Genomic DNA, 13,874 nt, shown 5'->3' with positions numbered 1-13,874 from the left:
ATTGCATATTATGATCTTTACTTAATTTAAGGATGCATCGTAAGCATGGCTGTACAGCCTCCACATACTTCACCCCCAATACGTGTTCTGTTAAAAAACATACCGTAGCTCAATTAACTGTTGGGCATTTAGGTGGCTTCCTTTCCTTTCCTTTTCTTTCCCCCCACTAATACAAGGAATTCTGCAATGAATATTTGAGATATGAGGATCAAAAGGTGTAAAAAGTGTTACGATTATTAATATTTGTTTTCAAAATGCTTTCCTCAAAGGACTAACAATTTTCATTGCAGCTCATAGTACGTGTGGTCCATTTCACTGCAATGCATACATTCTTAATCCTGTTCTGGCTTCTGCATTTCTAGTTACCTCTCTTGAATGTCTTCTATGTATTCATATCTTTTGAGTGTTTCCTATGTGTCAGGCACTTCCCTAAGCAAAGAGTATCAGAAGGCTGCCTGGCAAAGGGAAGAGCTTGTTCATAGGATAAAGGTAAAGGTAGCCATTGGTGGAAATTCAGACCTTATATTAAGAGCGGTGGGACACCATGGAAGGGGCACAGGCATGGGGCTGGCACAAGATAGAAAGTGATTTTAGAATAGTCCGCTGGGAAGCAACACGGTGGCTGGCCAGGAGAAGATGGGGTGGGACTGTCTGTAGATGGATGTAGCCACAACTCTTAATTAGGGTTAAGGATGGTGAAAATGAAGGCAGAGATGAGCAGAAGCAGAGAAGCATCTGGCAGGTCAAATGGACAGGCCGTGGTGACAGACTGGAGGCAGGAAGTAGAAAAGAGAGAGGATTCTGACTCGGGAAGCAGGGTGGACTGAGGAAAAAAGGGAAGAGGAGCAAATATTGTGTGGGGGCAGTCTTCTAGATATTTCTCTTTCTCTTTCTTTCTTTCTTTCTTTCTTTCTTTCTTTCTTTCTTTCTTTCTTTCTTTCTGCTCACCCGGCAATTATTCCATTGTTTTCAGTAGATCTAGAAGTGCTGTAATTGAGCAAAACTAAACATCATGAGTTCAGCCAACTAGAGAGTATCTGATGTGGGTCGAGAGCTCAACACCTGCAAAGTAGTCAATTATTTACCTTGGGCTCGGAGTTTGGCCAGCTCTTCACTAAGTGAGTCTTGGGACTCTTCCAGCTGCCTCCTCTTCTGTTCCATGTTCTGCATGTAATCTGTCAGGGATTTGATCTTGGCTTCATGCTTTAAATAAGCAAATAGATATAAAGGAGGCATGAGTGACCATAACTGCCATCCTGACTTTCCTGGGACTGTCTGATGGGAAAATGCAACAGAGGAGTTCTTGGGTCCCTTTTTGGAGTACCAACACCCAAAGGATGCATATTTGCCCTCTGCTTGGGATTTGGGATCACAGACTAACACAGTCCTCTGTTTCTTCCTTGTGCTTCTCTGCCCCATTCCTCACAGACCCTTCTGATGGCCATCCCCCTCCTCACCATCCACTTAAGCGAGATGCCAACATCCAAGCTGGTTTGTCTCCTTGTAGAAAACAGAGTGTGCTAGAGAGAAAGGACTGGGAAAATGTGTAGGGAAGAGGGCTTCATTCTTTGAACCAACACCTGTGGATTCTGTCTTCGGAACTCAAACATTGTGTCTTTTCTTCTGTCTCTCAAGCACACCAATTCCTGTGTCGGGGACCTTGCATTTTACATTTTCCTCTCCTGAGGAAGTGCTGCCGCCTACCCTCCCAGAATCTTTATCACTCAGGTCCCAACACTTTGTTACAGCATCCAACTTCTACATGACTTATCTATTTCTTTTTACTTGTTAGCTCCATGAGGGTATGGAGTAGATACCTAATAAATATTAGTGGGACCAATGAATGAATGGGAGCTCATTGACTGAATAAAGACAGTTGGCCCTTCTAAGCAGGTGGAAATAGGTAGACACCCCTCCCTCAAGATGTACAGTGTTCACATTAAGGAAGGAAAACCCTGGAGAATGAGCTCTAATCTAATGAAATAACCTCTGGGAAATGGACTCAGGTGGAGCAGTCATGTTATAAGTGTAGCTTTTGGTAAAAAGGATGAGTGTCAACGAAGAAGATAATAGCATTTTAGCTGGAAATATTTTGTCAGATTCCTTAGATCGTGTCAGAAAATAAACAGCCAAGGTCTAACCTACCCCAGGAAATAATGATTGAATATTTGGCTTTGTGTAAATTGTAAGAGACTACAAAGCAGCACCCAAAAGAAGGCTACATTTGTCGCTAATGTAGAAAGCACTAACTAGGTATCCTGTAACCCTGAAACATTCAAATATTCTTGACTCTGATCTCATATGCCCAAAGTCAATGTCACTCTAAGACCTGGGCAACTGAGCCCTCAATCCTGAGCCCCATACTTTAGAGCACCCCATGTGGGCTGGCCTCTGGCTACACTCATTCCACTGAGCCAAGAGTCTGTAGGCTAAGGGGGTGTGCCATGTAGGACCCACGTCTCCTTCTAGACCACACTCTGGGTACTGGAAATGCAGAAACTCACTACTCCAGTGGCCCTAAAGCCCACTCCCAGGGCTGACACTGCAGCTTCTGTCATCAAGTTATACAGATTAGAGTTGACAGTGACACAGTTTCACCAGTTCACAGACAGTGCAGAAGGGACTTAGACACGGAAGCTGGTGTGTCAAGATGAAAAGAGGAGACAGCAGGGTGCAGACTGAGGGAGCTCGATTTGCACTCTTGCCTTGGTCTCCAAATGTTAGGGGTGGGACCTTCCAAAATCACATGTTATCAGTGTAACAGGTGACCTGGATATCATGCCCTAACGTTTATTATTTTCTCAAGTTTTTTAAATCATAAAAATGTCAAATAAAGCAACTCCAGCAAGATTTCACCCATAAACCACTCTTAACTTATCGACTATTCCTGATCTCAACTGTATGAATGCATATTGTATAAAGTTGCAAGGCATAAGCATAAATATAACTCTGCATTTTCATTTTCGTTTACTTTTATATAATTAAACTTTTCAAATGGCTGAATTTCATAAATTCTTTGTAAGAGCTACATAGCATTCTCCCATGCAACTTTATGTTATCAGCCTATCAATAGGTATTTGGATATTTTATTTTATTATAATGTAAGTAACATTGCACCTAACATCTTCCATACAGGCTTTTCATATTTTAATCAGGAAATGATAACATATAAAATAAAATTTTTGCATTTTCATTATCAGTGAAAATACCATAAGTGAAATTCCTGCACCAGAGGACTTACATTTGTATGGTTTTTGATTCCCAAGGTGCTTTCCAAAAGGACTGACCCAATTATACTTTTCTCAGCAATGTACATAAATTTCACTATCACACACCAGCACTAAATAATCTTTTCAATACATTTTTGCTTATTACATCAGTTATAAAATGGAAACGATGCGTTAATTTGCGTCTCTTAGATTACTATGGCGGGACACGAGGCGGCTAGAGCTGGTTCTATGATTACATATTGCTGTGTTTACAAGCATACCAGAATGAAGTATGCTTTTGTCTGCCTCTCAGTATTATTTGATGCTCCACTCCATGCTGGTATCAGATTCCTGCAAATGATTTCAGCTGTTTTAATGCCTGGTGTAAGGCAGTGAGCAGCTCTCCCTATACCACTCAACAGAAGCCTCAAACCCCAAACACCCAGCTCAGATATCAGTGGCAGACCAGAAACTAGACTGCCGTCTTCTGAAACCACCTCCCTAAAATGAAAATGCCATTCCAGTGGGAAGAAGAACAGTCTTACTCCCAGGGCAGAGGAAACGTGCCCCAGGGCTTGAAAGTCCCTTCAAGCCTTTGCGTTCACACAAGCTTTGGTTTGAGTCCCAGATCTGCCTTGCACTGGCTATATGAGTTTGGGCAGAATATATTTAATCTTTCTGAGTCTCACTTTCCTTAACTGAAAAATAAGAATAATAATAATAAAACCTGCCCACCAGGATTTTTTTAAAGATCAAGTGAGATAATGCATGTAAAGTGCTCAGTGCAGTGTATGGAGCATTGTAAACACTCAATAGAATGTTACCTGCCACTATTATTAATAATAGCAGTAGTGGCAACAGTTTCTGTTTTCACATATTAAATTGGACCTGTGGTAGGGATTAAAAGATGAAGGAATGTTGCCTTAGGTGATAGGAGATTTAGATTCTATCCAATCTCATCCATTCATTACAGATTTCTACCTACCTACCTCTGTATCCATACATAGTTAGGGATATGTAGACACATCCTTTAAAAAGGGATTGAAGGGAATTCGTGCAATTCACACAACAAAATCTAGCCTTAAGAATAAGCCTGGGCTCTCATTGCCTGGGGAGGCCATGGACAAGTCTTACATAAAGCAAAGTCCACCGACTATCCCTATCGTGTACCCAATCGTGTACTGTCCCAGTAAGAGCACAGAGGAAGCAGATTTCAAGAGGTCAAGGGAGTGACATAAGGGGAAGAGGGGTGACCTACCTGGGAGATGAGCAGCTGGCAGGCTGCCAGCTCCCGCTCACTGGCATTCATCTTCCTGTTGGAGTCCATCTGGGCGCTCTCGAGCTGTTTGCTGCGGTTCACCAGGGATTTGACCTCCGACTTCATCTTGCTGATATACAGGCGGGCCATGGTGAATTCCTCCTCAATGACTCCGTTCACATCTGCCAACTGAGCACAGGAAGGAATATGCTCAACTATTGCCTACAATTCCCAGAGCTTCATGGGGCCCCTAAAATCTGTCCACGGATCCTCAAGATGTCTCTGGATTTCTGATTAAGGATCCCTAATTATAGGACCACAAGCTGAAAATGATCACTAAAAATTACTTGTATGTTCACTGTGTGTGCATGTGTGTGTGCGTATCCCCCAAGTTTTCTGAAACCTCGGGGAAGACTGACTTAAAAACCTCTACTGAATATAATCCTTAATCAATGAATCCTTAATAAAAAAATTAGATTACATTTAATTTGTAAGATAAAAGACATGATATCGGAGGAAAAAGACACTGAATACTTAAAAAGAGCTCACTTTGATGAGGTATTCCATTCAATGTCTTATACCTTACATTTCTAGAATAACTACAAGCACCAGTGTTCCTAAAGGGGACTCTGAGTCCCTATAAGAACTCAAATAAAAATTTCAGTTATGTTCTCTGTGGTCTGCTATTCAGACAGAGAAGTAGAATAATGTCGTGAATATGCTTCTATAAGCAATTGTTGAAACAAAAAAGGATTTTCTATATAGTCTTCAATCAAACAAAAAAAATCTAGTAAGAATGTGTTGTTACCAAATGAAGGTTTTCCTACACGACTTTTCACTTACTACCAATCAGTATTTCCATCTCTGTGACTACACCCCCCGTTTTAACATTTATTCATTTTTTGAGAGCGAGAGAGACAGAGCTTGAGTAGGGGAGGGGCAGAGAGAGAAGGAGACACAGAATCAGACTCCAGGCTCTGAGCTGTCAGCACAGAGCCCGATGCGGGGTTTGAACTCATGGACCACAAGACGATGACCTGAGCTGAAGTCGGACACTTAACCGACTGAGCCACCCAGGCGCCCCTCTGTGCCTACCCCTTCTAAGGAAACAGGAATTTAGTTTGCATTATTTAAAATTACCTGAGAATTTAACAGTCTGAATCCACCTTTAGAAAGATAGATTCTGACAGCCAGCATTCCTGCACGATCTCATATTTGGTGTCTGAGTTTCAGAGCTCAACTGGAAACAAAAACTGAAGCAAGGTACTTGGGATAGAAGCTCATTTGCAGAGAGGCAAAGATGCTCTTGAAGAGCAATTGACCAAATAAGCAAAGTAACTGTGTGCATATTTTGTTTAACCACCAGAGGGCATCCTAGCACCTCAGGAGAAAACAAGAGAGCTGTCCAGTACCCAGCCCACAAATAGAGGCTTCAATTGGTTCTAAAGACAATGATTCCAACTATGGTTTTAATGTTCCACAGTACAACTGCCTACTTTTGTCAGTATTGCTGTCATTGACTCATCATATGATGATTTTTCAGTGAAAATTTAAGAGCTAGAATATGGACTCGTGTATCAGTCCTGAAAATTGGTAGCTGAGAGGAAGTATACTAGACAGCACTCAATGCTTGTAACCTGGGGTCAACCTTCCCCTAGGAATTCCACAACAGTATTTGTTAAATGACTCCAGTGTCAATCAACACAAAGCAGAATCTATGTTAACAGAACGAAAATCTAGAATCTTATCTACCATCTTATTTTAATGGAGTTTCTTGCTAAGCCAATTATAATTCCGACTGCCAATAATGATTTGCCTACCAACACCACCCCTCATCACATTACTTTTTAAACGCAATAGCATGCATGGAGATAACGGATGAGAAACACCCCTAATCTTTCCATGCAGTTTTGTTGTGCCTTTGTGATTGGTCCAACGTGGAGCAGACATGAGAAGCTTGTTCTTGAGCCTCACCAGGTATGTCCTATATGTGGTCCAGCTTACCAGAAAGGTAAGCGAACATCTATCTCTTTCATGTGGAATTCACAACCTACACCAGCTCCTCATGGAAAAACACTGAACCAACAGGTATGGCATTTTGGGAAGGGAACAAGCACTTCCTCCTCTCCAGCTCTGTCCGTAGACGAGGACACTTTGTATACTCCATGCCCAGATGTGTGCGCTGGGGAAGAGTAAAAGAGTATATACAATAATAGGCTTCCTCCAATATGAAAGCTGGATGTTCTTCCCCCCAAACCAGAACCATAACTTCTGGAGCCCACTCTTGTCCTAGGAGGTCTAAAAGGTTTTAAGTCTGATGAAAACAAAGCAAAACAAAACAAAACAAAAAACAAACAATACTCCAAACAAATGGTTTTACTATCAGGTTGTCTTTTTGTTGTTTTTGCTTTGTTTGTTTTGTTTTGTTTTAGCCACTTAAGAGTTCATATATTCAGTCATGTAAATGTAAAGTTTTCAGTAAGCCCAGTATACTGTTATTTCAAAAAGGAGAATCAAGAGGGGCGCCTGGGTGGCTCAGTCGGTTGAGCGTCCGACTTCGGCTCAGGTCACGATCTCATGGTCCGTGAGTTCTAGCCCCGTGTCGGGCTCTGTGCTGATGGCTCAGAGCCTGGAGCCTGTTTCAGATTCTGTGTCTCCTCTCTCTGACCCTCCCCCGTTCATGCTGTCTCTCTCTGTCTCAAAAATAAATAAACGTTAAAAAAAAATAATAAAGAAAAAAACGGAGAATCAAGAAGTGTTATTTATAACTCTCCCCTGGGTTTGACAATGACTCCAACAGTACACACTAAACTGCATGATCCAACAGAGATGACTAATCCAGAAGAAAAGACTGCCTTCACATGGGCATGAGATGCTGCCTGCCCGCCTACTAGAAGTCACCTCCATACCCGCCACTCCAGGTCCCTAGAGCATGGAGTGACTATGCAAGGTGCCATCTCAAGGCCAAGTAAAAGGTAGGTGAGGTTACTGTTCACATTCTAACACCTAAGAGTCAGAATGGGACTAGAAGTCCTTTTTTGCTTCTTCTTCTTCTTCTTTTTTTAATGCCCAGAAATGTCCATTTGCTTTGTTAGTGCAGTACACAGCTAAGGCTTGAAGCGGTTGCTTCCGAGAGCTTGAAGGACAGGAGGGAACTGGAGACATTAGACTTCCTGGGGGCCACCTTTCTGGCTGGGGGCTGGGACCCCAAAACCCTGGACCCTCCAGACCCAAGGCTGTGTTGAAGAGGCTGACGGGAGTGGCGCTGTTGGTGATGAGGGTTGATCAGGCCCAGGATCTGGAGCATTTATCCTCCTCTCTGCTCAGCCATAGCAGGGTCCCTGATGCTTAAAATTCTTCATCTCCATCTCCCCAGACCCAAAGTCAAAAGAAAATTTGGCAGTTAATCCAATCCCTTTCATTTAATCTGCCTCAACTTTCTATTTGGTGTGTGGTTAGACTTCTGGAAATCTTTGTTTTAAAGAAAGCCTGGTAAACAAGACAAGAAGAGGAAGCTCACTAATAAACCCACATAAAATCAACTCTAGGCTCATGGCATCATTTGTTGGTCTCATTTTGCTGCCTAAACAAAGTATTGCCTGAACTCTAAAAACGTTTGAAGACATGATTAAGCTGGATAAATGTGGGTTCTTCTATTTCCCTGCTGTCTGAGCCTGTTGTATTCTTGAAGTGAGGACATCTTTTCCCCTTATCCCAAGGTACGACCAGAAGGACCCTGTTGGGGGCACCTGGGTGGCTCAGTCAGTTAAGTGTCCGACTTCGGCTCAGGCCATGATCTCTCAGTTGGTGAGTTCAAGCCCTGCATCAGGCTCTGTGCTAACAGCTTCAAGCCTGGAACCTGCTTCAGATTCTGTGCCTTCTTCTCTCTCTGCCCCTTACCTCAATCACACTCTGTCTTTTTCTCTCTCAAAAATAAATAAATATTTTTTAAAAATTACTAAAAAAAAAAAAAAAAGAAGGGACTGTGGGAACTGAATAGGGTTTCAGGAACAGAAAACAGGATCACTGACAAAGTTTTCCCTGATCTGATCATTGTTTTAGATAAAAGAATTACTTTAGTTGAATACTCATAACCAATACTCCATACCCAAAATATAGATTTAAAAAATATATGTATAACTCATGACATTTCTGAGCTGACAACCTTTAAGATAATGCGGGCTCATCTCGTTAGTTTACAAATCAGGAAGGTGAAGCCTCAAGAAGTGAAGTGAAATTGCCCAAAGTCCCATAACCCCTTCCCTTTAGCTCTCATTGCCCTAATGATTAAACCATAACTGTAAGAAAAAAACAAACTTCATAATGATTAAGAATATGATGCTCTCTGAGTGAGAGTTATCAATGAAAATAACTAGTTATCAATGAAATTAACTAAGGCATCCAATGTCTGGAATCCAAAAATATCCGGAAAACATCCAGTTGAGCATTTAAAAATAATCTCAATCATACTTCAGATTCCCAAAGGTAAGGACTCTTTTTTTAATGCCGAAGCACCCAGACACTTCTTGATTTCATTAGCATTTCTCATTAGCTCTATTTTAGAACTTAGCATAAAAATATCTTCCCTTATCGTTATCAGCAGCAGGCACCAACTTCTCATAAATCAATTCCACCTTCATATCGCAAGGGCCATTTAATCACCCAAATCTCAGAAGTTTATAGCTCAACACCAAAGCCAGCATGCTTCCAAAAATTAAATCCCCATATATAAAATCACCAAACTGGATCTTAATAGGGTTAAGCTTGTAGTATTTGAGAATTCAGTGCTAAAATTAGATTCATTTGCAAAGATTCATGAGATATGCAGTTACAAGAGAGGTTCTATGAAAGAATGATTAGGTTTACAAAAGGTTGTATACTCTAAGCCTAGATATGTTATGTCATCTAAGAAGGGATTTCTATGCTTCCCAGAAATGTCTATAAACAGAAGGAATCTGGGGAGCCTTTTCTAGTATTTAACAATCCCAACTCAAACCCTGAGTGTGCCCATAAAGGCTGAGGTAGAATTCAGCCTTTTAAAGGGCTAACCTCAAAGAATTTGATTTTAGGGCCTTGTGAAGTAGACGTTAAACAATATAATGTTATTCCCTGGCTTGCCAAAATCCACCACAGCTATCAATGGCTATTCTGTACAAGGTGCTGTATTATTATCATAAAGCTACAGTAATCAAAACAGTGTGGTTTTAGCATAACGATTAGATCAAACAGTCCCACACACTTTTGGGGGTGATGGATATGCTCATTATCTTACTTGGTAATGGTTTCATGAGCGTATAATATGTCAAAACTTTTCAGACTATGCACTTTAAATATTTGCAGCTTAATTTATGTCAATTATACCTCCTTAATAAAGCCATTTTTTTAAATCTCGATCTCCTTATACTGCGGCAATTGTTATCCATTCTTGCCTGATAACATTACACACGCTCTTTTGTCCCTCTATTCCTGGCTCATGGAAAACTTCATACCACTCCCATTCTTCCCACCTCCCTTACTCCTTGCTGTCCGTAGCACCAATGTGCACAACTCCAGGGGATTTATCACGGTTCGTTGAAGCCAATTACAGCAATACTATTTCCCTTTGCTTTGCCAGCCTCCCTTGCAATTTGGGGTGACCATGTAACCCAATTCTGGCTAGTAAGGTATAAGGGGACATCTATCAGGGACTTCTGGGATATAATTCCATCCTGGATGGAAACTTGCTGCCTTTTCAACCCATCCTGCCTTGGATGTGGTTGTGCGAAGATACAATGCTCGGTGCCATAGCAGCTATCTTGCTACCACGAGACAAAATTCTAAGAATGTAAAAAGGTAACAAGCTAACAAAAGCAGAAAGGAAACAAAGAAAAGATCTGAATCCTTGACATCATTGGGACACTGGACCAAAATTTGCTTCTGAAATTTTAATAAGGTTAGAATGACCTGGACAATCTTGTTAAAATGCAGATTCTAATTTCAGTAGGTCTGCAGTGGGCTTGAGAGTCTGTACAAACTCCAAGTTTCCAACAAACTCCCAGGCGATGCAGATCACAACCTGAATAGCAAATTCTAGACTTCTCATATTGTGAATAATTAAATGTGGATTTATTTTTTAAGCCACTGTTAGAATCCTATTACTTTCAGCTGAAAGCTTTCCTAATTCATACCAATTGGTTGGGGAATTTTCATTCTGCTGGGTTCTCACAGAAAAAGAGAAACACAATTCTGAGATTAGAAGTGTTGTTTAACCTATCCAATTCCAAACTTCTGTGACATTGGCATATAGTTTGAGAAATAACACAATTTGCATAAGGCCAACCAAAATTTGAAGACATCTCTTCTACTGGAAAGGTAATTTTTTTCTTCTTTTCCAAACCCAGTCATTCTTAGTCATTCATTCAGCCCTTGGTTCATTTGTTCAAATAGTAACAAGTAGGTGGCAGGTGCAAAACACTGTACTGAGCATTAGATACTTAGGAGAATAAAACACAGACACCGCTTGCTTAGGATCACACGTTATAAGTACGGATGGGGGGGGGGGGGGCAAAAGGAAGGGCTGGCTTACAGTCTTCACATCATTGGTGCCGATAATTCCACCTATCTCCCCCAGATCCTTCAACAGCAAATTCAGGATCTCAGTAGCCCTCTTCTTCTGGTGGTTGCTAAGCTCTTGTAGCTGGCTCAGCTCTCTCTGTGTGGTTGTCAATGTAGTCTGAAAAACACATTTTAACAGCAAATTAAAAGAGCTGCCCATCAATTCATACCCACGGTACTACAAAGAATGACAACATAATGTAGAATGGAGTTCTTTTATCATTTCATGCGATCTCAACGTAAGTTGAACTATAGTGGAACACTGCATTCTCTGAGAAAAAAGGAGCATTTGTCATGGCCTGGTACGTTGCATCCACATATCATGTGACAATCTCTGGGGTGGTGAAATAAGTTATTAAAAAATAAAGCCCAAAGGGAGCCCTTAGGTTGACAGCATGTGATCACATCTTCCTACCCACAAGATGTTCCATTTTGGTCCTCATTTTCCAGGGACCAAACATACCTGCAAACACCCCACCCCCATCTCCAAACCAACCTGCTCCCTGGGCCATTTCCAGATCCCCAATCTGACTTCGCAGTAATAGATGGGTTTGGAAGGCCCAGAGAGACATTCATCAGTTTAGAAAACAACTTATGAAAAGTTTTCTAACCTTCACAGTGAAGCTGAATTGAACACTCTCATCTCTTTTTAAAACGAGTCAAGTCCTCGTCTCAACATATAGCAGTAGCTCCATTTTATTGCCAAACGTTAACAACCCATCTCTTTCCCATCCCCCGTGTATGTTACCAGAAGGTAGATATTTACAACGAACTTAACGAACTCTCAACATCAGTGGAATAGTCATATTTTGGTGTCTTGGTATTAACTCAGCCAGCAAAGAAAATAATTTCCCTAAATTTCAGAGCTGTGGAGGTCAATGCAAAGACACTTATGAAATTCTTCCATATGCAGCTATTTTCCTAGAGCACTTTTTAATGATCTGACTGAAAATAGTACCCCATACCAGTCTAGTAATACTTTGGCTTGGCAGAAAATAAGGACCCTATTATGGAAAATGTTCCATCATTTTGAGAAGCAAATAATATGAAGGGCTAATTAAAGAATCCTGTAGAAAAGAGTAAGCAGAGAAAATCTAAGCCTCCTCCTTTCCTAAGTGATTTCTGGTTTGTTTTCTGTTTCTTTTTTGGTTTTGCCACCACTTACTTCGTTTTGTTTTTAAAACCCACAGAAGCAATAGTTCACATCTTGGAAAGCCATTTTAACGTCTTCCTTCATGCAGTTGAATATACGGAGTTAGGAGGCTTTTCCATCAGCTGTACAGTCAGCAGGTTAGAGCTTTCCTGCACCAACTGCTACCCCTTGCCTGGGAGGACTGGAAGTCTTCCATAAAGCAGGCTAGGCACAATCCTATGATAGCAGGCCATTGGGCCAAGGTGCCAAGGGCAGCCAGTTAGAGCCACTCGGTTTCCCACCACCCATTTTCCAAGTAGAAAAGGACAAAATGGAAACATCTTGCCACCAGCCACGTCACCAAGTGCTCCCTGTCCCTGCTGCCACTAGCTCATTGTGCAGAACCTGTGGCATCTTTGGGAGAATCTGAAATTTAGGAAATATGCAGACTGAAGCACTGATGTAAAACAGGATGACAAACACACCAGGACAATCAGTCCTAGGCTAGGACAAGAAACTGTGTGGAAGGAATGAGTTTCCATCAGGAGGGTACAAACAAGAGTGAAACCCACACCTTCCTTCAGTCACCTACTCTCACTTGTTTATATAACATTTTGAGATTTATCTATTGGTATTGTAGCATATGCACAGGTCTGTGCTAAGTGCTTTATACAAATTGTCACTGAAAGGTGTATGTTATTAACAGATAAGGGAACAAATACTCATGAAGTTTACTTGTGTTCATTAAGGCCTAATAGTTATAAAGTCGAAATTTTAACAAGGATTTTTGTGGCTCCAAAGTCTGCATGCTCTTGACTATTGACAAGGCATCCGCGCTAATGTTATAAATCCCCTGGATATGAAACAATATGCAGTTCGGGGATGTGTAGACAAACGTCACCTACATGAACTACCATTTCAATTACTGGAGGATTTCAGAGAATGTATCTAACACTGAAGAACCATTCTGCCAACTGCCTTCCTATATAGTGTCTGTCAACAGATCAACATAAGTACAGGAACAGCAACGGAAAAGTCCCACCCCCCTAGACACAAATGTGCCAACCGTCTTCTGGGCCAGCTCATCTGTCAGCTGCTCATTGGCCCTGGTCTTGTCCTCTACTTCCTGGGACTTCTGGTCATAATTGACAGCCAGCTCTTCCAGAGCCTGGAGAACTTCTTTCACTTCATCTTTGGCTGCCTCGTTTTCAATCTGGAGACGTGTCAGTTCTTCCTGGATCTTCTCATAATCTCTTCTTGTGGAAGCCAAAAGCTGGGGAAATGAGATGGCATAGAACTGGTGAGTGTAATGTTCAAGTGTTTATGTTCTGGGCTCACTCCAAAATAAAGTAACTTTAAAAACAGATATAGGATGCTCAGGATGCCTAGAAACCTTACTGTATATACAGATGCCAAAAAAAAAAAAAAAAAAAATAGCATGAGGTTTCAAGTATCTGTTTTTCTTTCTAGTGTTTTTAGTTTTTTTTTTTTTTTTTCTTTAACTTTAAAGCTAGGTAGGCTTCACTCAAAGAACTGATAACACATCAAAAATCACCCCACTCTGTGGCTGGTTGGCTATTCCAAACGGTGAACAAAGAATGAAGGGAATCATCTCTGAGGATGACAATAATACCACTTGGCTTTTTAACGTTACCATTATTTCACATTGTAACAGGTCCAT

At 41.2% G+C, this 13,874-nt stretch overlaps 1 protein-coding gene across 1 annotated transcript in view; it reads right to left on the bottom strand.

Moving 5' to 3' along the window:
* The window catches only part of KIF5C (kinesin family member 5C), a 166,014-nt gene that overhangs the window by 41,711 nt on the left and 110,429 nt on the right, over positions 1 to 13,874 (bottom strand). Inside the window, exons 14-17 of the mRNA XM_011285287.4 lie at positions 13,260 to 13,466; positions 11,033 to 11,179; positions 4,468 to 4,656; positions 1,086 to 1,203 (exon numbers count right to left, since the gene is read on the bottom strand). Of these exons, the coding sequence (XP_011283589.2) occupies positions 1,086 to 1,203; positions 4,468 to 4,656; positions 11,033 to 11,179; positions 13,260 to 13,466 (661 nt within the window). The remainder of the gene's footprint in view (positions 1 to 1,085; positions 1,204 to 4,467; positions 4,657 to 11,032; positions 11,180 to 13,259; positions 13,467 to 13,874) is intronic.

Source organism: Felis catus, chromosome C1 (genome assembly GCF_018350175.1).
Source record: "Felis catus isolate Fca126 chromosome C1, F.catus_Fca126_mat1.0, whole genome shotgun sequence".
NCBI classification, from domain to species: Eukaryota; Metazoa; Chordata; class Mammalia; order Carnivora; family Felidae; genus Felis; species Felis catus.
This window is presented reverse-complemented; position numbering and strand designations above follow the sequence as displayed.